General features: G+C 42.2%; 1 protein-coding gene across 1 annotated transcript in view; it reads left to right on the top strand.

Moving 5' to 3' along the window:
• The window catches only part of JAZF1 (JAZF zinc finger 1), a 188,232-nt gene extending 165,845 nt beyond the window's left edge, over positions 1–22,387 (top strand). The window contains exons 4-5 of the mRNA XM_060248701.1: positions 16,165–16,334; positions 20,160–22,387. Of these exons, the coding sequence (XP_060104684.1) occupies positions 16,165–16,334; positions 20,160–20,336 (347 nt within the window). The 3' untranslated portion in view covers positions 20,337–22,387. The remainder of the gene's footprint in view (positions 1–16,164; positions 16,335–20,159) is intronic.
• The last annotated feature ends 1,716 nt before the right edge of the window (positions 22,388–24,103 follow it).

The raw sequence follows: 24,103 nt of genomic DNA, 5'->3' as shown, positions 1-24,103 counted from the left end.
TAGTTGCTGTTTTTGCAGTTAATGGAAAATAAAAACAAAGTTCCGCACCTACCTCAGTTTAGTAAAACACCTCGAATGTTCTACTTCTTGGGTTGGATCCAGGGACTCATGCATGGAAGTAAAAAAAATAGCCATTAGCACTGATCTACATGGGTTTCTGCAAACCTATACACAGTGCGGTAATAAAGTATTCTGTATAGTTCTCATATTTTTGCTTCTGCACAAGAAGTTCTGTAAATTTTTGTGCAAAGAGAAGGAATCATAGTGGACTGAGTTTCATGTTTCCTATGTATCAGTAGTGCTCCAACCTGTAATATGTCTGTCTCACAAATGAAAGGTATGTTCTGCATGCAGAAAGCACCTTTGGATTTAACTATCAAGTGTTTCACTAGCAAAAACAAAACAAAAATTACTGGCTCAAATGAGGCTCGCCAGCCCCCAGGTCCTGGCAGGTGATCCCCTGGTTTTGCAGGCTTCTCCCTACTGCCAGTCAGCTGGCCTGCAGGGAGAAGCCCTGCCCCAACAGTCACAATGTGCCCTTCCAACTTGGGAGGCTTAGAAGAACCTCGCAAACTGCTTCTGTTTTGGACTTGGTGTGTGCCTTTAAATCTCAGCAGGAAGAAAGCTGCATGGGCAGGGCAAGCAAGCAAAGCCATGCGGCTCTTTCTGGTGAGTGTGTGAATCATGTGACAAAGGAAGAGAAGCCAGTATAGTCCCTCTCTTTGTTTTGCATTGGTTTCAGAAGCCTTGTGTATAGTAAAATGGAGTTAACTGGAACCTGATTATGAGATGGAGGAAAACTCCACCCCCTAGGCTGCTCTCCTTTCATTGTCCTGTTACTTTGAAGAAGCTGACTGAAATGCAGCAGATGGTTATGTTCAGCAACTCCTATGACAAATTGCCCCAGTGAGCTCACAAAATTGTATGCTTACAAACTATTTTGCCTGCTTTGTGTGTGTGTGTGTGTGTGTGTGTGCATTTTCATTTTCATTTAGTGGAAGTTCAGCTGCTGGGGGGATGAGGAAATGAAGGTTGTATTCAGGGAAACTGCACTGCTGTATTTTTATTTATTTATTTTAGGGAATGGGAAAGTTTTCTGGCTCCACCTCCAAGGTCCTCAGGTATCTTCTGAATTGGACCTAGCTCAAATACAGTAAAAATTGTCTTTTTCCAAGAAAAAAACATTGGAATGAATTTCAGGCATTATTAGCATTAATGCAGCTGCAGTGGGCAGAATGTACATGCATAGAGGGAGTTGGGGGTACGGTTGCCAAGTCCAATTCAAGAAATATCTGGGGACTTTGGGGGTGGAGCCAGGAGCAAGGTCTGACAAGCATAATTGAACTCCAAAGGGAGTTCTGGCCATCACATTTAAAGGGACCACACTCCTTTTAAAATGCCTTCCTTCTATAGGAAATAATGAAGGATAGGGGCACCTTCTTTTGGGGTTCATGGAATTGGACCCCCTGGTCCACTCTTTTTGAAATTTGGAGGGTATTCTGGGGAGAGGCACTGGATGCTATACTGAAAGTTTGGTGCCTCTACCTCAAAGAACAGCCACCCCAGAGATCAATTCTCCATTATTTCCTATGGGAATAAGTCTCCATAGGGAATAATAGCGTTCACAGCAGACATTTCCCTCCCCTCCCCCCGCTTTCTGATGACCCTGAAGCGGAGGGAGGGCCTCCAAACCGGGGGATCCCCTGCCCCCACCTGGGGATTGGCAGCCCTAGCTGTGGGGCTAGTGGGGTTGGGAAAGGGTTATTCACAGAAGTACATGCAGAAGCTGGAGAGGAAAGAATGTGGCAGGGAACTGGAATTGTCCACTAAATTTGTGCCTGTGTTTTAGCTTGAATTGTTTAGATAAGCTGACCCCATTCCTCTTGTAGCAAACATGGAGCAGAGGTAGGATTAAACTCTTATGGGCAGACCCTGTGGGGCTTTTTTGCAATTATCAAATTCTTACTATGTTTCTAACATGCTGGTTAGGCACTGATGTTGGAAAAGTCCTTAATCGTTTATTAGATTTATTTCAAAAGCAGGTATTCTGCACAAAGCCCTTCCGTTCAACAAGTCGTTTTAAATATTGTGTTTTCTCCTTAGCCATATCAAACCAGTATTTCTTTTTTATTACTTTCTCACCATCACAAGTAATAAAATTCATGTGATTTGAAGTGAATGTATTATTTTGCTGGCCTCCAGGTCACCCTCCCGTAGCTAGGGGGTGAATAGTGTTTTCCTTTGTCAGTGGCTGAGGGAACATTCATACACTGAAGTTCATGAGATATTAGCAGCTAGTACTTGGCACTTCAGCTTGGGTTGCCAAATCTGACTCGGGAAATGTCTGGGGACTTTGGGGATGAAGCCAGGAGCAAGGTTGTGACAGGCACAATTAAACTCTGAAGAAAGTTCTGGCCATTACATCTTAAGGGACCATGTTCCTTTTAAATTGCTTCCCTTCATTGGAAGTAATGGAGGATGGGGGCCTTCTTTTGGGGTTTATAGAATTGGACCACAGGGGGTGGAGTTAGGAGAGGCACCAGATGCTGTGCTGAAAATTTGGGCCTCTGCCTCAAAAAAACAGCCCCCCAAAGGCCCAGATACCCATGGATTGATTCTCTATTATACCCTACTAACATGAAACCCGTGCTTCGCTATGGTATTTAACTATCTTTAGTCCAGTTATAATACTTCTGTGTATATAAAATGTTTTTGTGTAGTAGGAAGGGTGTTTTGTTTTTGGAATTGGTTTTGTAATAGCATAGTTGCTGACCTTCACAAAGGTGTTTGAATAATGCAAAGTATTTTGATGGAGAAAACAGACAAAGTGAATTTTGAAATATAACATTTGTTGAAGTAATACAAAAGAGAAGATTGTAATTTTAAAAATGTAATGAAAAAATATGTACAATTTTTTTTTTCCATACTGAAGGACTTCTTTGAAGACCACACTGGTTGTTCTGCCCTTAGGTGCTAGGATCACCAGGCTTGATGGGTAAGCTGATTCTGGAGCAGGTCATGTAGAACTGCCCATGTGAGAAGCAGTTCTCTGTTAAGTCAATTCCTGCCACCTTCAGTGTCTGCCTTGGGACTTGTTGATGGGCAAAACAAAGCAAACCTTGAGGGAAAACTGCAGCCTCCTGAACTTGAAGGGGTTATTCGATGGTATGTGTGGTATGACACTAACTCCCCCACCCCAAGCACTGCCAGTGAGCAATATGGCCTCTATGACGTTCCTGCCTTCACTCACAGTCTGGTGCCATTGCAGTTTGGGTGGGCTGAGGTTCTGTAGCAGCATCACTGGAGCCCCCACTTTGGGGAGAAGCTTGTGGGGTGGGAAGTTGGAGGTACCATGTCCAGGGCAGTCTTCAGGTCCTTTGTGTAGTTGTTGGTGTCATATAGCATCCTCTGCAGTTGTTTGACCAATCCCCATTTGATGTCAGAAATGCCGCTGCACCTCAAGCGCAGCTCCTTCTTGTCCTTACCAACAAAATAGATTTGCAGGAATTGGGCTTCATGTTGAGGTGCTAGCAGCAGACTTCCAACCAAGTGATGCACAAGTCCCTGAACTCTGAAGGTGGGTATGAAGCCATCTTGTAGAACCTGCTTGGCCCTGAATGATGTCATGTTGAAGCATCCATCATACTTATGAACATAGTCCATGAAATGGGGTGCTCGGGAGTGGCTGCCAAGTACCAGGCTGTAGAGTGACTCAGGCAGAGGTTTTGAAGGGGAGGGGGCTGCACCTTGCCATTGCTGCAACATATAACAACAGGCTCCTCCTTCCACTTGAGGGCATTGTAGTACTTACATTTGTGCATCATGGTACACAGAGTTAGAGTGCTGTCTACTTTATAAGCCACATCAGGACCTTCCAGGGAAGTGATCGCCTCTGTACTTGTGTTCCAGGATAGCTTTGTTCATATCGAGAAACTGTGCTGCTTTGTGCACCTTGGATTGAACTCGCTGGTATTTGGCCACTGCTGCTCGGCATGCCACAGGAGTACTATGCACATAACTTCTTTGCTGCATCCCTAAGTTACTTCCTCCTTTTAGTGTCAGTGTATGTGGTATGTTTGCCAGGAGCCTCCTTGGGGGCAGTAAGATGTGAGAGGTGTGAGGGGAGTTGGACTGAGGGAGGGGTGATGTGATGGACAGTTGTTCATGAGGGAGGCATGCATTGAAATGGCTTCTAGAAAGGTCATGCACCATTTCCCCATGAGCATTTACAAAAGTCATTTGCTATACTGACTTATATGGAAAATGGCTATTCAGGAGTCTTGAGTTACTGATGTTATTACACAGAAGACAGAAGTTCCCTGAAGAGCAACTGTGTTCATCTGTCTGCAGTGTCTTATAAGGGATTTTTACCGCAGAATACAGAGCTGCACAACTGAGCAATCAGAGAGAGATGTGCTTCAACTATCTGCAGTGTCCTTTAAGTGATTTCCACCTCAAAACACAGAGCTCCACCCCTGCCCGATCGGGGTGGGGTGGGGGAGCAGGCTGCCACACACACAGCAAAGCTTTACCCCATTGGAAGACACATTTTACCCCTTTTCACCCACTTAGGGGTCAGATTGTTAAAAATCCCTTCTTAGTGGATTTTGATGTCATGGAAGGAATGCACTCCCAAATTTTGGGTTTCTAGATCTAGGGATTTGGGCTGGGCTTTGATAATCTGTCAGGACACTTTTATATATATAAATATATAGATGGGGACCAGTCTCCATAGTGTTTAATGGAGTGCCCAGTGGACACTCAACACCCCTCACCCAATTTCTGATAACCCTGAAGCAGGGGGGACTCCAAAGCAGGGGATCCCCTGCCCCCAACTGGGGATTGGCAACCATCATTTCAATAGTGTAATACACTAATGTGAACACTGTTGTCTTTAACTACTCCACAATCAAGAGTCAAGCCCACTTATATCTGTAGCAAAAATAAAAATATGCAATGTCTTGAATATTACCTTCCTCACAATAATTACAAGTTGAATCTTACCATTCCACTCAGCTAGAATGCTACAGTCCTCCAACACATGTGGCTCTTCAGCCAAAGATAAACTTCTTGCATCAGAGGAAGTAATCAGTGCTAGAAAGTTTGATTTGTAGAATCCATCCTTGGAACCTAGTACATGATTTCACATTCATTATGGTGGCAGTAATACATAAGACACCATCACCGTAACTTTCTCAGAAACCTTTTATGATACCTTTCCAACTGGAAACACATATCACAATGACATGGACTTTACTCGAATGTTGAGCTCTGCCAATGCACTTAATGCTTTTTCAAAGATTTATTACATTGTTGCTTTAAGATCTTGCCCTTGAAATGATATGGGTAGGTAATAAGAAGCCTTGTTTTAGAAATCAGAGGGTAACAGGAAAGTATCTCCTCCGGAAAGTTGTTCCTGTTGACCAAAGTTCTAAGAAGATAATCACAATAGAAATAGAAAAGAAGATGCAATGGTACCAGAAGATTTAACAAGATGTGAAGGATGGGCAGGGAGGAGTAATGTATGTAAGCATGATTCTAGAATTGAACGAATGACTTTGGTAGACTGAGGGTGGTACATATATACATATGGTGGGGTGTATGCATAATATTGATTAAGACTCAAGGTGGATTACACAATTTAAGTCACTGCAATCAAAAGAATAAGACATCTGATAAGTAAAGTAATGTTACTTAGATTACAGAAATCTTAAAACAAAGCTTGCTTAAGTTTTAGATATGACAAGCAGAGGACCTTCAAGGACTTGTTGGGGAACCACATTTTCACCTATATCCCCCTCCCCACACAATTTCCTCTTTTCCTCCACTTTGCAGCCCCCATATCCTCTCCCCTTTTTCTGTTTCCTTATCTCCTTCCCACCTACCAGACTTCCTTGTCCCCTTAGTCTTCAGCTTGATTTATTAATTAAATTCATACCCCATCTTTCTCCCCAGTGGAGGCCCAAATTAGCTTATATCATTCTCCTCTCTGAAGTAGGTGATACAGTGAGTGGGTGAGTGAGTATTCCAAGGTCATCCATTCTTGACAAGAGTGGAGATTTTAACTCGGGTCTCCCAGATCCTAGTTTGATGCTCTTACACATTTTGGATGGTGGCTGCTGTTGATTAATAGCTACTTTCACCCCCCAAAAAGTTCCTGTAATAAACAGAAAATCTGGACTATCAAGGGGGGGGGGGAGAGCACAGGTGGTCCACTTGAAATATCTGGGAGTTGCATTTGGTTACAATCTTATGAGGAAAACTAATCTTTACTCAGTTACAGAAATTACGTGGGCATAATGCAGTACAGTATGTACCTGCAGCTATTGAAGCTTTTAATTTCAGATAATCCTTCAGGTTTTATTTGGGGTAGGCATTTGGATTAATAGAGTCTGAGTCCATAGATCTTCCACTTCCTAAGTTCTTTCACCACAGCTAGGAGTGCCTAGCTATATTGCAGGAACTGTACTTACAGTACAGCACGAGTATCAAACATGCAGCTTGGGGTCTGAATCAGGCCCCCGGAGGGCTCCTATCAGGCCCCTGAGCAACTGGCTATCATCTGCTTCTTTCCCTCTCTCTCTTCCTTCTGCATCACAGCTTACTTTGCCAGGCTTGCTCAATTGCACAGGAGCTACAAAACAAAGCCTCTATTTTCTCCATTGGCTGAGGCTCCTCCCTTGGAGAAGGTGGGGAGGCAGAGTTTGCTTTGCCAGGCTCTCTCAATTGCACAGCAGAGCTACTGAGCCAAGCCTCTCTTCCTTCTATTGATTGATGTTCCTTCCCTCAAGGAAGGAAAGGAAAGAGCCAGAGCTTTCCTGGATCACATGAGAGAGATACAAAGAAAGCACCTTTAAGACCAATGAGCGCTAATGTTTTAATCATGTTTTTTAAAAGTTTTTTTTAAAATCTTTAATTGTGTTTATGTCTTTTATAAAGTTTATATCTCTGTTACCTGACATTACATTTTATGACACACACAGCCCTGCCCGACAAGGTCTCATTTATGTCGGATCCGGCCTTCATAACAAATAAGTTTGACACCCCTGCTTTGCACAGGGCTCACTGGAGACTAGGGCCTAGATTGATAAAAGGGTGAAAGTTCTTTTCTTGATGTCCAGTATCCAGGTGAAACTTTTATATGTACTGAAGAAAGTTACTTTTAGAAGGATTTGGGAAAAGTTTGTGGATAATAGACTCAAATCCTTTGGCCTTTCCTTCATTATCGTTAGGAATGTGAACTATTAGGAAGCTCATTAGGGTTTGTATTAGGAAGCTCTGAGGATGATCAAGAGGAGGATAATTGAACTAGACTGTGTTAGTATATAGTCTCATGTATATGTTCTATTTCTGCAATAGGGGACTCCCCCTCTTCAGCCCTCCCCTCATACTTATTCTTTACAGTCCCTAATCACAGGTGTGCTTTCGTGCTTGGCACAGTGTTTTGCCAACCACAGAAGATGCTTTGCTAAAACCTCATTCTCAAATTATTGTCTCAGATCATTTTTGTGAGTCTAGTGCAACAGAAACTATGGATCATCACATGTCACTTTTGAGTTCAGTGAGATTGTTCAGAAATTTTTGGATCATGCCCATCATTGTCAGATATCAGTTTCCTGATAATCTTGGCTGATCTATCTTTTATTGGCAGATACCGCTCCAGTAATAACTTGATCTGTTGCCAAATTAAGTAATAACTTGATCTGTTGTTTCTTTAAAGTACTATCAAGATGGGTTTCAATTTGTAAATGTTTTCTGTCTTGTTGCATTGATTTTTATGCTTAAGATCTTTTGCCAGAAGAGCTTATTAATAAAAGGAAAAGGAAACCTGATACTGTACTAATCAACTTTTGGTTCAATCCGGCAAAGTTCTGATTGAACTCCCTGAAACATTCAGTTCTGCTCTTGCAGAGACAGGTAAGTACTGCCAGTGGGGCGGGGGGGCACAGCAGCTGGTGCACTCAGAGCCTGAGTGCGCCTGCTGCTTCGCTGCTCCCTGTCCCTGCTTAGCCTTCCCACGACCTGGGAAGGCTGGGTGGGGTTGGGGACAGCTGCCTTCACTGTAGCACAGACCCAGGGAATGCAAAAGTGGCAGGGCAGCACATGTACCCCATGAAGCCTGCCTTCTCTTGGGGAGGACAGGCTCCAAAGAGCACACATGCCGTGTGGGGAGAGGGGGCACCCAGCAGTGACCCCCATAGGCCAAGTGGCGCCCTAGATGGCCATCTACCTGGCCTACTCCCACATGTTGGCTGTGAGTACTGCGGAGAGCAAGGAAAGCAATTCAGATGCAGATTCTAACAGAGAAAACACTGTATGCATAAAAGGGACACTACAAAGCTAAGAGGTGATGCTAGAGAACTGGAAGATCTCTCTGTATATGTTTTGTTCTTAGTACATCCTCTGGTGTTGCCATGCATATCAGTAGAAGCTATAGCTCTGATTTTGAGCAATATTTCTCCTCTGGGCACCCCACCTCCTTAACTTCTGAAGATTGTTTCTCTCTGGAAAATTGAATCTGTCTTTCCATCTGATCTTCACTCATATGGATTCATTATCTATAACAATAAACATGGGAAGTGTATGTGAGGTAAAAATCAATAAATTAGTGTTATATAGAAATCACCCCCATAAAACTAATTTACCACATTTTATTTCAAGGAAGCAGTTTCAATATCCATAGATTGGTTGTCTTAAAATAAGAAGTACTCTCATAAAACTTTTTTATGAATCTGCAAGTCCCACACAAAATGCTAATCTCAGTTTGGTTTTTTACGAGTGATTGTTTGAGGCTGCAGGAAATATTTGGTTTCACAGTGAGATGGCAGTCATAAGCATGCCTGCTTGAATGCCAGTTCTGTTTATCCAAAATGAACAAAGTAGGAGATAGACAGAGATGCTGGTCAGAACAGAGTTAAGAGAAATGGCAGAAAGTTTGACTCCTCCAGTGGGGTAAAGAAAATTTGTCAAAGTGATCCAAAGAAAGAAGTTATATGGGCTAATCAACTGGTTTATAGAGCAAGCGTACAGAACTGGCTGCTACTAGCCCTGATTTGAAACCAGTGGCTAATATCCAAAGAACCTTGGCACCACTTTTGAAGCCAAAAGGGCCAACGAGCAAATGATATGTTTCAAAAGCAGTTCACCACATAGCATTGGCAGGAGAACATTTATTTAAGGGGAAAAGTATTTGAACTAGCACAAAACCCTCCAGGAACCTAAATGTACAGGCCTATGCAGAAGAACGAAGTTTGAATCCAGTGGCACCTTTAAGACCTACAAGGTTTAAATCTGGGTATAAGTTTTTGTGTACATGCAGAATTCTTCCTATGCAGAGTCAGTGCAGCTGAAGATCATTGAAATAAATGGGTTACTGAAGTAACTCTGTTTAGAATAGCACTGAAAGTAGCCTTTTAGATCATGGACTATTCTGTTTTTGATGATGTATATTTATATAATGACTTCCTAGAAGTTGTGCCTTTATATCAACATACGCCCACTTCTACTAACATGCAAGATTATGTAGCATTGGCTCCAGCTAGCTTTTTCACTCAGCCCACTTTCCCTTCATTCTGCTTTTCCAGTTGCACATGACTTTTGTAAATTTAGGTCCCATGATTCTTAGCATAGCCTTTTTTATGGTCAGAGGACCTCTTCTACCCTTTTACCACCAGAAAACTAGCTGGATCCAAACTTTAATGTTGAAAATGGCATGTGTGTTTTTCTGAACAGAGACTTTTTGAAGCATACCTGGCTTTTGGTTCCATATAAGCATTATAAGAAATGTCTGAAGCCAAGGATATTCCAACAACAATATTGTTTTATTCCTCTTGAGGGTATTTCCAGCCAACAGAACATCCTGTTGTCTGCTTGAAGGGCACTTCATAATTTTATAGGGCAAGTCTCTTACAGACTGTTTTAAAAGTCTGATTCAGAGTGGCATTTGACTTGGCAAATGTCTAAGGGTTGAGTTTCATTTGAGCTAATTTCCTTTTTTATTATTGTTTTTAAAAAGAAGCAAAAATAAAAACGGTCTATTTTGGCCAAAATGAATTTCTCCTTCAGCCTGCCACCAGTGGGCATGCCACCAGCTGGTGGTCCTAGATTTGTTTGTACACCTGATACAGTAATTTATTGCACCTCTGAGGAGAAAAAAAATGGGGGGGGGGATTAATGAAATTGTTTCATCTACATAAGCTAGGCAACTGGAACAACATTGGATAGGATGTGGACAGTGGAACTCTACCATGAGTCTTAGGCCCACTGCCAATATAGTTACCAATGCTCCCTCTAAGCTGTGGAGTCTTGTGAGCAAAAATTCTACCTCATGAGCTGCTTGCATTAAAGTTGTGAGCTACTGCATAAATTAGTTTGCTCTTGCGCCATTTTTCCTGAGCTAAGACAAAAATGTGTGAGTCAGAGGCTAAAAAACTAAGCTAGCTCATACTTACTCAGCTTAGAGGGAACACTGATAGTTACCATACAATTGTGAGGTTGCCAGCTCCAGATTGGGGAATTCATGGAGACTTGGGAGTGGAACCTGGAGAAACCAGGGTATAGGGAGGGGAGGGACCTCAGTGGTGTATAATACTATAGCCCATCTTCCAAGCAGCCATGTCCTCCAGAAGAATTGATCTGTGTAGTCTGGGGATCACTTGAAATTCTGGGAGATCTCAGATGTTGTTTGGAGTTGGCAACCGAATTGTCATGAATATTGATAAATCCAGTATGTCGCAGAAGTGAGTACACCCCTCACATTTTGTAAATATTTAAGTATATCTTTTCATGTGACAACACTGAAGAAATGACACGGCTACAATGTAAAGTAGTGAGTCTACAGCTTGTATAACAGTATAAATGTGCTGTCCCCTCAGAATTACACAACACACAGCCATTAACGTCTAAACTGCTGGCAACAAAAGTGAGTACACCCCTAAGTGATAATGTCCAAATGAAGCCCAAAGTGTCAATATTTTGTGTGGCCACCATTATTTTCCAGCACTGCCTTAACCCTCTTGGACATAGAGTTCACCAGAGCTTCACAGGTTGCCACTGGAGTCCTCTTCCACTCCTCCATGACATCACGTAGCTGGTGGATGTTAGAGACCTTGCGCACCTCCACCTTCCATTTCAGGATGCCCCAAAGATGCTCAATAGGGTCTAGGTCTGGAGACATGCTTGGCCAGTCCATCATCTTTACCCTCAGCTTCTTTAGCAAGGCAGAGGTCGTTTTGGAGGTGTGTTTGGGGTTATCATGTTGGAATATTGCCCTACGGCCCAGTCTTCGAAGGGAGGGAATCATGCTCTGCTTCAGTATGTCACAGTACATGTTGGCATTCATAGTTCCCTCAATGAACTGTAGCTTCCCAGTGACGGCAGCACTCATGCAGCCCCAGACCATGACATTCCCACCACCATGCTTGACTGTAGGCAAGACACACTTGTCTTTGTACTCCTCACCTGGTTGCCACCACACATGCTTGACACCATCTGAACCAAATAAGTTTATCTTGGTCTCATCGGACCACAGGACATGGTTCCAGAAATCCATGTCCTTAGTCTGCTTGTCTGCAGCAAACCGTTTGCGGGCTTTCTTGTGCATTGTCTTTAGAAGAGGCGTCCTTCTGGGACGAGAGCTCTGCAGACCAATTTGATGCAATGTGTGGCGTATGGTCTAAGCACTGACAGGCTGACCCCTCCCACCCCTTCAACCTCTGTAGCAATGTCATGGTCTGGGGCTGCATGAGTACTGCCGGCACAGTGAAGCTACCTGTGAAGCTCTAGTGAACTCTATGTCCATTTACACTGTTATACAAGCTGGGTGTACTCACTTCTGTGACATACTGTATTTGTGGAAATGTGGCAAATATTAGATGGCTCTTGGTTCATCCACATCAGGACAGGCGGACATTTAAAGAATGGCACAATCTCAACAATACAGAGGCTGGTTAAATACACAGCTGAGTGAAAACATATCATTGAACAAAGCCTGTGGCTAAAATATCTCAAGTTTCCATTCCTGTGTAAGCAAGAGAGCTGGTTATGTAAGCGTAGATGCCTTTTGTGTACACAAGTTTGAAAGAGATATGAATCACTGAACAGATTAATCCCCTCAAATGTTAATAGCTGTTAATATTCCAAAAGCTTTGCTTACATTTGTATTACAACCTGAGTATGTGTAAAGGGGTGTCTGATGGGTGAGCTTTGCAAAATACTCCAAATTGAAATAAGACAAAATTGTCTAATTTGTTTAATTTAAAATTAAACTCTTCCACTATGCCTAGCTAGTGTTTCTTTAAATTTTCTCTTGCATCATAACCCTTTACAGTGCAATCTTAACCAGAGTTACAGCCTTCTAAATCCATTTAACTCAGTGGTCTTCAAAAGGTGTGCCACTGTTTGGCATTACAATCAGGGTTTTTTTTGAGCAGGAATGCACAGGAATGCAGTTCCAGCTGGCTTGGTGTCAGGGGTGTGTGGCCTAATATGCAAATGAATTCCTGCTGGATTTTTCCATTAAAAAGCCCTGATTACAGTATAAATGTATTGCCGAATTTGCAAGTCCCATGGTTTATTTTTGATAAAAGTCAATCCAACCATTGCTTATGGCTGTGTAAACCTTAAAGTTCACAGAGCTTTCCCTTCCTGAAGCATCTCTTCACTCATTACAATGGAAGAATCCAATCAACATGTGATAAGGAATGCATATCTGGAATGGATCCCTCTATTGAAATGAAATACACACCAGAATGTTCATGGAATTTCTGTTGTAAATCTAGCACTAGGGTGAAACATTGAGAAATTCAGTTAAATATTTAGGTGCTAGGGTTGCCAGCTCTGGGTTGGGAAATACCTGGAGAGGGTGGGGTTTAGAGAGAGGAGGGATCTCAGCAGGGTATAATGACAGAGTCCAGCCTTCAAAGCAGCCATTTTCTCCAGGGGGACAGATCTTGGTTGTCTGGAGATCAACTGCAATAGCAGATCTCCACGTGTCACCTGGTGGTTGGCAACTCTATTAAGTGATCTTAATCAGATTACTGTGCACATTTATTTAACATATTTGTATCCTGTCTTTCTTCTAGGAAAGATAACTTACGTATGCAACACCCAAGTTGCAGTGAAAATAAAACAATAGTCCAATAATTACACAAACATAAATTAACCTAGTTAAACGCACAGCAAAACCCATCTACTGTAACCTTCCCACGACTTCACTATCCTCCATAAAAAAACTCCAAAAATGAAAATATTACATGTGAAAAGCAGGCAGCAAAGGTGCACTTTTCCAGACAAACCAATATGCACATGGCCCATGGGACCAAGTACCAAGAATATTGTAGTCCAAACTGAGACAGAGCAGACTGTTTCAAAATGGAGGTAATCTGAAATGCACAGCTGGTGCATGGAAGTATATCAGGAGATATGGTCTGATAGATACGAGGGTTCCTGGTTATGAAGGACTTTAAAGGTAAAAACCAGCACCTTGAACCAAGCCTAGAAAGAACTAGCACTTATGTTGAAGGACAGGCACTTCAGCATAGCTAGTGCTGATGCTGAAAGACAGGTGTTCTATGTTTTGAGTGATAATTCCAAACAAAAGCCTGAATGCACATGTTGTACCAGTGGAAGCTTCCAAGCCATCAAGGGCAGTTCTTGATTAAATATTCCTTGAAGCAAGGGCATATCAATAGGGAATTATTTTGCATATACAAAATGAAACATCACATTGTTTAATGCAAACTATGGTTTGTAAATCCTGGGCAAACCTTGTGCTCTTTCTTCTTCCATCCTCCATTCCCTTGACATTGTTTAGCGATATAACTCAACTGACACTAGGGTTCCCAAATCCAATTCAAGAAATATCTGGGGACTTTGGGGGTGGAGCCAGGAGACATTGGGGGCAGAGCCAGGAGCAAGGGTGTGACAAGCATAATTGAACTCCAAGGGAGTTCTGGCCATCACATTTAAAGGGACAGCACACCTTTTTAAATGCCTTTCTGCCATAGGAAATAATGAAGGATAGGGACACCTTCTTTTGAGGCTCATAGAATTGGACCCCCTGGTCCAATCGTTTTGAAACTTGGGCGATATTTTGGGGAGAGGCACTAGATGCTATACTGAAAATTTGGTGCCTCTACCACAAAAAACAGCCCCCCCCCCAAGATCCCCCGATACCTCCAGATCAATTCACCATTATACCCTATGAGAATCGATCTCCACATAGGGAATAATGATGTGCCCAGCAGACATTTTCTTCCTCCCCTCCTGTTTCTAGCGACTCTGAAGTGAGGGATTGGCATCTCTACTCACGAGTTGCTGCCAACTTCTTCAAAGTAACACAGACACACCATCCCAAGAGGAAGCCTTTCCAATCGGAGACTGAAGCCTCCGGAGGTGGAAAGTCACATGGTGGCTGTGGGGGTGGGGTTTCCCCCTGCTGGCCAGCTGACTGGGGGCAGGAAGGAGCCTGAGAAAGCAGAAGAACCCCTGCTGGGACCTGGGGATTGGTAAGCCTAAGTGACACCAACCATCGTTATCTCTTAAACCAGAATCTGAAACCATGTTCTGAAGTGGATTACAACCTATAATTTTGTAGGAAGCTGGTTAAGGTTAATTAGAATTGCCAGCTCTGGCTTGGGAGATTCCTGGAGATTTGGGGGAGGAGCTCCCTGAAGATGAGATGCCATGGGGTTTGGCCTTGATAGCTGCCCTTTCCTCCTGAGCATTGTCATCTGGAGATCAGTTGTAATTCCAGAGAACTCCAGGCCCTAGCTGGAGGTTGGTGGCCCTAATTGTTAACCGTGGTTAGCATTTGTTGCAACAAGAATCTAAATCATAGGCAATAGTACTGGAAAGGAAAGTGAATAGGGAATTGTTCCACAGAAAAAGAGAGACTGGGTGGGGTGGGGGAAGAGAATATGTCCATGAAGCTAGATTCGGACACTAAAATCATGGATTGGAGCAGCAGCAGCAGCAACAAAGCCCATAGAACACACCTTTCGTGTATTTTCCTTCCCACTGCAGACCCAACATCCACTCTTGAGAATCAGAGACCTGCAGGGATGGCATAAGAGGCAACATAGAGTCTGCAGAAGGAAGGTGGAATAGGTAGAAATTGCTCCCTTCTTTTGTGAGCATGGAAGGGGGAATTTGGCTCTGACCTCTTTGTTGGGAGCCAATTATTCCAGCATATGCCATATTCCGGCCAAGTGCCTAGTGAGCTTGTGACATACATCTAGTGTGTCTTTTGGTTCTGATATACAATTATTTGAAGTCATAAAGCCAGAACAAAAATGTGTGACTCAAGACAGAGGGCAGAAAGACCCAGCAGTGACAGTCAACATCACTGGTGAAGACTGGCAAGTGAATCTCTCTCTCTCTCTCTCTGCTTCTTGTTACATGTTCTCACTGCAGCTACTGCCAAGTCTGCCTTCTCCGCTACTCTTAGTTTCCTTTTTAAAAAAATGTGCCCCTCACACGGCATTTTATTAATATTTATTGCAACTTTAAAAAATAAAATTAAAAAGCTGGCCACGTGGCCCTCAGAAGACTGCTGTAGTTTATCTGGAACATAATGCCATATTAGGGTAGCACACAATGCCATTTATCCTCACACCTGGGGGAATGAATTTCACAGCTGTAATTGCTACAATATAATTCTTATTAATGTTGTGCTATAATTCGTATTAATTCCAGAGGGCTAGTAAATGTATTAAGACTTGTCAACATATTATTTTACACCGTTTATGATCTCAAGAATTATGCCCTTCAAGAGTTTTATTGTGTAAAGGAAAAGCCTTAAAAACCTGCTTTAGCAGGGGAGTTAATTAAAAAAGTGTTTAGTTATCCTCCACACAAACACACACACTCTTTCACTTCTTTGTCAGGAAACTATCTCTTTCCATCAATATTTAGAAAGAAGCTATAGAAAATAGTTTATGTAATATATTAGCAGCAATTATGTAGCCACTGTAGTGCTGCCAGTCTTATGAAGTATTGGCTATAATGAGAAACACTTTTATAATAATTAAAACTCCCTGTCCACTGCCAAATGAACCAGGACGGGAGCAGATGAGACAGAGAATATGGAGGATAGTAATAAACATGAAATGTGCCATTATAGTAACTTAATTCTTATTTTATTCCCCTGCTCTTTTTTCCTAGGCAGTGAATATGATGAGGAAGAAGTAGATTATGAAGATTCAGACAGTGATGAATCCTGGACCACAGAAAGTGCCATCAGCTCTGAAGCTATCTTAAGTTCCATGTGTATGAATGGAGGGGATGAAAAACCTTTTGCTTGCCCTGTACCTGGGTGTAAAAAGCGATATAAGGTGAGCTTATTATATTGGGGTACTTCTTTAAAAGCCAGTGCCTTGTTTTTGCTTAATTTAATTCTAATCTACATGTATAAAGACTAGAGCCCCGTGGCACAGAGCAGTAAAGCTGCAGTACTGCAGTCCAAGCTCTGCTCACAACCTGAGTTCGATCCTGGCAGAAGCTGGGTTCAGGTAGCTGGCTCAAGGATGACTCAGCCTTCAGTCCTTCCAAGGTCAGTAAAATGAGTACTCAGCTTGCTGGGGGGAAAGTATAGATGACTGAGGAAGGCAATGGCAAACCACCAAAGTCTGCCATGAAAATGTGATGCAACGTCACCCCAGAGTCAGAAATGACTGGTGCTTGCACAGAGGGGTACTGCCCTGCTTTGTAAAACTTCTGGGGGTATCTGATTGACCATTGTGTGAAATAGGACACTGAACCAAATGGACCATTGGTATGATCTAGCTTGGCTGCTCTTATGCTAATGTACCTTTAAAGCCTGAGACTTCAAGTCACAAAGCATTTATCCTGAGAATGTGAATCAAGGAACACAATGAAAAAAGTAAGGTTGCTTCCTCAACCTCCAATTTTGTCAGTAAGAAGAGAAGAATAAGAGTATCTTTGCTAACCACATTATGCAATTGCCATTATTAAATAGTTCCACACCAACTTCCATCTCTGTAGAGCACAAATGGAGTGGACTCATACAGCATCTCAGTCAGCTTTTTAAAAAAAGCTGAAGCAGAGACAAAGAGCAGCTTAAGTTGGGCAAAGAAATAGGAGAGTAGTCCTCAAGTTGAGCGAGGGACTACAGAACAGCCCTCAAGCAATCTAACATGAAACAAGCTATGTTGACGTAGAGACATTAGGCCAGGTAGCACCCCCCCACCTCAGACACACACCTAAGTCTTTTGATGCCATTCACCTGCTGGGTAGAGGGAGAGAGTTGGGATCAGGGTTGGGGCGTCCCAGTAGGCCAGATAGACAGCCGCCTGGGATGCCACCTGGCCCCGGGGGGGGGCAATGGATGTCCCTTTCCTGCCGCTGCTGCAGTCACCCTTGCTGCCGCCCACCTCTCTGCCTACCAAGAGTGCTGCAGCTGAGCAGCAGTGGAGAAGGGGCTGAGCAGGGGCAGCAGGGCAAGAAAAGACCCTTCACAGCAGGATCAGGAATGCAGGCGGAAAGCAACAGATCCCATCCGATCTCCAGGGACAGGTGAGGCTGAGGCTGGGCAGGGCTGCCTTTTGAGTCTGCTGGTGGTGGAGGGACAGGAAAGAGTGGAGGGCCCACAAAGGCTGCCAAAGAAGCCGCCTTAAGTAAGTTGCCTCTGGAGACTGGATGGGGCACTTCTCTTTCACGCTCCTGCCTCCCTTGATGGCAGCAAGTGCCGTCTAGCTCCCAGCAGAGCATACAAGCACAGCACACCACAAGCAAGAGGCTCCTTGGCCAGAGCCCCCCCTCTGCTCCCTGTTAGCCCTTCCTTTGGTACAGGCGAAGGGGGAGGGTTTGAGTCAGGTGCACCCAGGAGGAAGATCTACCAGTGACCAGGCAGCACAGGAAGGGGAAGCAGGCAGGTTCTGTCTGGCTTCGGTCTGCCAGCTGCGGGTGCAGCACATGCCCCCCAGTGGTGGCCACAGCAGTTTCCTGGACACTTCAATTCCTGGGCTGGCTCTCTGCGAAGTCTCCCACTGACTGGAGAGAAACGGATTTCAATAGTTTCCTACCTAAGTGGCACTGCCAAATGCTTGGAGCTCAGTGTGGAAGGAGGCGAGATTTCCTTAAGGCCACCCTGCTCAAGTGCCACTGGCAGACTGGGTTGCAAGTGGCTGGGCTACCTTAAGAGGGGAAGTGGGCTGAGAACAAAAGAGACAACCTGAACAAAGCGTTAAATGGCTTTTCTATGGTGCAGAATATGGGCAAGCATTCCACTTTCCATAGAGATTGGAGGGAAGGTGGAGGGGAAAACTCTTCCTGTTGAGGCCAGGAATGGTGAGGGGAGAGCGGGGCAGGCACAGGGTGGGGGGCAGGGGCCTATGGTGTCCAAACCCTGGTTGGCATGTGCTGCCTGTTGTATGGGAGAACTGTACAGCTGAAGAAGAACCAAGAAAATGTTAACTCTACAAAACGGGCAAAGAGACGGAGACAGTAACTGACCCTTTGATAGCTACAACGGATGTGGAATGGTATAGTACAGCCCAAGGGTAGCCGAACTTGCTTAATGTAAGAGCCACATAGAATAAATGTCAGATGTTTGAGGGCCTCAAGGAAGGAAGGAAGGAAGGAAGGAAGGAAGGAGAGGTGGAAAGAAAGCAACTTTAAATATATTCTGCAAGCCAGTCGATTGAGTGGTGGGGGCTTTGAGCCACACAATGTGTGCAAAAGAGCCACATGTGGCTCTGGGGCTGCAGTTTTGCCACCCCTGGTATAGCCCAATACTGTCAGATCTCAAAATCTAAGCAGCATTGGTACTTAGGAAGGCAATGGCAAACTATTTCTGCTTCTCACTTGCCTTGAAAGCCCTTTGCTGGGTTTGCCATAAGCAGATTTCATGGCACACACATAACAGATGGCTAAGAACTGAACAGATGTGTAAGATCTGACTACAGTTGAATAGATTAAAATGTCATGCTCTATTAGCAATTCCAGAGAAGGCAAATGAAAGGCATTTTCTTGAAGATTGTTGCTGTTTTTGCTTTGTCTATTTTTAATTTGGGAGCTGATGTGTGTTTTATTATTAGGCTTTTAGTGCTGCTGTAATTGCTTTGTTGCTTTTAGAATTGTTTTTATGCTGCTGTTGCTGTTTGATTATCACTTTATATCCATTACCTTGTTTAAACATGTATGCTGCCTGAACACTGCTGTAGAAAAGCAAAATATATAGCAAATAGAAATAACTTATCACAACATAACTTCTGTTTTTATTTTCACAACAAGTATAATTTCCTGTGAGAACCTAAAATGGAAGCATTTGCTGTCAGATGTAAGCAAAACTTTGGCTCTGTACTTTCTAGGGCAAGTTCAAAGCATAACTTCCTTTGTTTAAATTAACCTATTGTCAACCAATCCCCTTGTTTTTGAGGCAGCTGGATACCATACTCTGTTTCTTTTACAAGGGAACTTAGTTTGTGCTTGTGTCTAGATACGAATTGGTAGGAAATGGAGCCAGCCTGAGGACAGGATCTAGCTCTGAGGTAAAATCCAACAGATGCTAGGAAGAAACTAGTCTTTTTCCTTTCCATGCCTGTAATGAGTTTTGTGTTGCTTAGCTGTCCATGGCAGGCATAGAAATGAAAACAGGAATTTAAAAAATTGTCATTGCTTGGCGTGCTCTGAGAGGTGCTGGCTACAAGTAACCTGTAGCTGGTCAGCAGCTATAAGAAAGAACTTAATTTTAGTGGTAAACAGTTTCATTGTATGAAGGCTCTTCCAGTCTCAGGGCTCTTGATCTTAAGTAACTGAAAAACTTCTGCTTGGTTCATTATGGACCCGGCCTGTTTAAAAAGCCAATATGGCTTCTATTATACATTATTATATTTTACTTCATAATCTGCTGGCCTACCCCTACCCTATCAAAAGTCCTAGGAAAACAGACAGAATACAAAGGAGTAGTGAAGAAAACATGAGCAAAAATGCTGTTTACTTTTACAGATCCATAAAATCAGCTTCAATATATTAAGACTGTAAATTGCCATGTTTAGATGTATAGCCCAGTGCCTAATGATCTGCTTTCCTTAAGTATTTTATTATTATAGTCCCAACTGAAATGCCATTACGGAATGTAGGCTTCACCTGACTGTTTTTAGCTGTTTTACTAAAATTTATACCTCCTCTTTCCACAGAATGTTAATGGTATAAAATACCATGCCAAGAATGGCCACAGGACGCAGATCCGTGTGCGGAAGCCATTCAAATGCCGTTGTGGAAAGAGTTACAAGACAGCTCAGGGTCTGCGGCACCATACAATCAATTTCCACCCACCAGTGTCTGCTGAGATTATCAGAAAGATGCAGCAATAACTGGCTGGTCACAAATGTGCCAAGGAATCCTCACCAGCAGTTGCTGATTTTGAAGACAGCCACCTCCTCTTGGGGAAGCATTCAGCAATCCCTTAAAGAATTTAAATGCATGCTTTACCATTTTTTTCTGTAATTTTGGAATGATGTTATCTTTGTAGAGTTATTTTGTACATTTGCACATGTAATCATCATGCCCATATAACATTACTTTGCTATCAGGTGCTAAAAGCTACAGATTCTTCAAAATATCCCTCTCCCCCAACCTGAAAAAGGATATTTAGGGGACAGTGTATATTTTATCTGTTTTTCAGTGTTAAATGAGTAAAAAGAGGGGAGAGGAAGAAAGCTTGGCACTGAGATAACTTCAAGATTGTAATGTGGTTGAAGTTCAGTGCATCTGTTCCCCTGTGCTTGCAAAACCAAAACAATCCCCCCATTATCCACCTGGTTAATATGCCTTATGTAATAGAGATCAGTGAAATAGCAAGGTTTTAGGTATTGAAATTATAAATAAGAGAATGTTTAACATATGCTAAAAATATTTTCATACTCAGATAACATACATAAAAGGTGTGCTTGCTGTATTTTATATTATCCTGCAGTTTCTTTTCTCCTCTGAAATGTCTTGCCATTTGAACTAGCCGAATAATCACTCTAGCGGTAGAATTCTACTTCTATGTGTACAGGTGTTATATAATGTTAAAGACCCATCAGACTCCTGAGGAGCAAATTGCTGTGGTCCCATTATTGCTCCCCAATTATCTACTATTAAAAGACACTTGGAAATGAAGTGCAAATCTAGTGTGAAAGAAATTATCTTCATCTTAGATGGAGGTCTTAAAGCACTTTGTAGTTCTCTATTGCCAACAAATTTAAATGTTTTATGCGTTGCCAATTCTTGCAGCTGGGGTACCAGTGCGTGCCAGTGGTTGCAAATAAAAATTCTAGGCATGTTTTATGGAGGGTACACTATTTGTGTTGAGGGAGTTTCTAGTTCTATATGTGTATTGTACCTTCAGATTTTTGTATGTATATATCTATATTTTCTAACTTACTATAGGTTGTTGCATTCCACAAGTTTAGCATTAAAAGTTTCTTTCTAAACTATGAGACATCATGAGCCTTACTGAAATGAAGTGCTTCTTGAAGCAGGTACTCAAAAGATAGACCTGAGGTCAGAACTATCATTGAGCTGCTTGTGTCTGGACCATACCTGAATGCTTCATTTATTTGATGCTCTCCTGCCTTCAGTCTTCTCCTCTTGTGTAAGTGCTAGTCTAAGGTTAATAGTTTACAAAATATGCAAGAGTTACATGAATAGAAACTGGGAAGGTCTCCCACCCAAAAAACATTACGTTTTACAAGTAATCCTCTTGTATTTTGTATTTAAATATATAAATATATAACCTATATACCTGACCTGGGAAATGCAAAAGTCTCCATTCTTTTAAAAATATATAAAGATTGAGGGAGAAAGGATTCTCTCTAAGCTTTCTTTTCTGAACTGAATGCCTCATAATGAGGACTGAAGAAATTTAAAATAAAGCATCCTTTAAACAAATCACCCTTGATCCATCTTACGACAGATACATTTTGTAGCACACGTGTCAACATTGGTATCGAGAATGATCCAGATATAAGACTCTTACTGCTTATACTTAAAACCCATCTTCCAACATTCAGATTTTGGTATCATTTTCTGCTTCCAGTGAAAAACTGCAGGCGGACATTAATATTGTTGCATGTCAATTCCTTTCCACTATTAAAATCCAGTTTTGATTTACCTAGTCATTGTGACAGTATTAAACAGGTAAAAATGGGACTATTTTGTTATACTGTGTATAGTGAATGTATTGTACTGTGTGTGAAAATGTGCTTTAAATTATATTTTTCCTATATTTTGTTGGGGACAAAGTTCATTAAGTTGTCACAAGAGGTTTGTTTTAAAACTGAGCACCACAAAGTGCATCAAAAATTTCTTTCAATAAAAGCTGCTTATAAATGTAAATTGAATCCTACTTAATAAAAATTGCCTCTGACCTAAGACAAAACTGGGTGCCATTTCATTGTTTCAGATCTTTGATTTGTAAAGAGTGTTACTCATCTGAATGATATAACAGATTCTCTGCTCAGCAACACAAATGGCAAATAATAAAGCGAGATGATCATCTGAGCATGCTATTAGCTACAATGGGTGTTAGTATTTACTTTCAGGGAAGTAGCACACTTGTGGAGGAATGTGTCTCTTTGACCAGAGGAAGGGCCCCCTCTGGTCATTACAGTCAGCTTCAGGGGGCCTGCTTTGAGTGCTCCCTGTCATCTGAAGTTAGAAGGGGGTAACCTGAGAGAGGGCCTTTGGAATACACAATTCCCTCCCCAGGGAGATGCATCTGTCCTCCCCATATCATTACTTTCCACCAGAAGGTGAATTTTTATCATTCCTTTACTGACCCTCATTCTTGTTTTCACTTTATATATTCATTCCTGAAGATGATTTTTAATGGGCTTTTTAAAAATTGCTTACTGCTTTATAGGCCCAAATAGGGGGGAAAGTCAGGATAAAGATATTTTAAAATCATAAAAATAGGGGGGGAATCAGGATAAAGATGTTTTAAAATCATAAAAAGAGTTTCCGGAAGGCAGTTCCTAGCACCAGAATGCTCTACTGTTAGCAGAACACAATTGTCTATATAGAGCCATTGTCTATATAGAGAGAATGAAAGGAGCCTAGTCAAACCATTGCATTACTGTCTTTTTTTGGTATCTTCCTTTAGAATTACTCTGTAGCCTAATAAATTGAATCAGTACTTGTCCATATGTGGCCCAACAAAGCACTACTTAGGCACTGCACACCTATTATCCCTTTAACATATTTTTTGGGAAGCAAGGAGAAGACAAGAGCAATATGCTCTACAGCAATTCTGACTGAAGAGCCTTCAATTACTGTTTCTTTCCTTCCCCCATCCCTTTAAATCCTTCATACCCTGGTTGTTTTAAAAGCAGCTTCCACACTCCATGGTGCTAAATTACTTCCTGTTCACTAACAGGGCTAGGCGTACCTGAATATATTTTAATTGGTCCCTTTTCCCCTGGGAAATTTTAATTAATACACCTCTGTTTGGCTGAAAAATGTGCTTGTTTTATTTTTTTCATGATCATTAAAAAGTTTGATTCAAAAGGGGAAAAAGCATAAACACCCTATCTGCTCAGGAATGCTGAATAAAATTAAAACATTTCACCCCACCTTTCCACCCAATTAGAGCCTTCAAAGCAGCAAATTAAGATATTAAACAGTACATATGTATATAAAATAACAATTAAAATATACAGAATCGAGCATCAGTCTTCATCTACTAGAAGCTAATGATAAAGAGGGAAAGATAAACCTCCACTAGGGTGAATCAGGATTTGTGATGAGAAGGGAACATCACACAAGGCAGCCTAACATTAAGAATCTCTCATGCTTCGTGCAGCAGCATAAAAAAAGGAAGGAAGATGACCACCATGTATTCATATTAGGCAGATACTCCACATTGAATGTATACTAGCAATTCCAGTAGAAGGGTTAGTAATTACATGAGTATCTCCACTGAAACATGGATCATGTGAACTATGATCTTAGCACCTGTATGCTCACAGTAAAAATATTTCAAATGGCTACCTACTTTCAAGCTATAGGAGCTGACTGTACTCATACCTGGTTTACAATATCAATCATCTTTGCTTGTATTGCTTACAGGTTATGATACAAGACACCACCTGTTTGA

The sequence above is a fragment of the Heteronotia binoei genome, chromosome 10, assembly GCF_032191835.1.
Source record: "Heteronotia binoei isolate CCM8104 ecotype False Entrance Well chromosome 10, APGP_CSIRO_Hbin_v1, whole genome shotgun sequence".
Taxonomy (NCBI): domain Eukaryota; kingdom Metazoa; phylum Chordata; class Lepidosauria; order Squamata; family Gekkonidae; genus Heteronotia; species Heteronotia binoei.
Note: the sequence above shows the minus strand (reverse complement) of the source record. Positions and strands in the feature narration are given on the sequence as shown.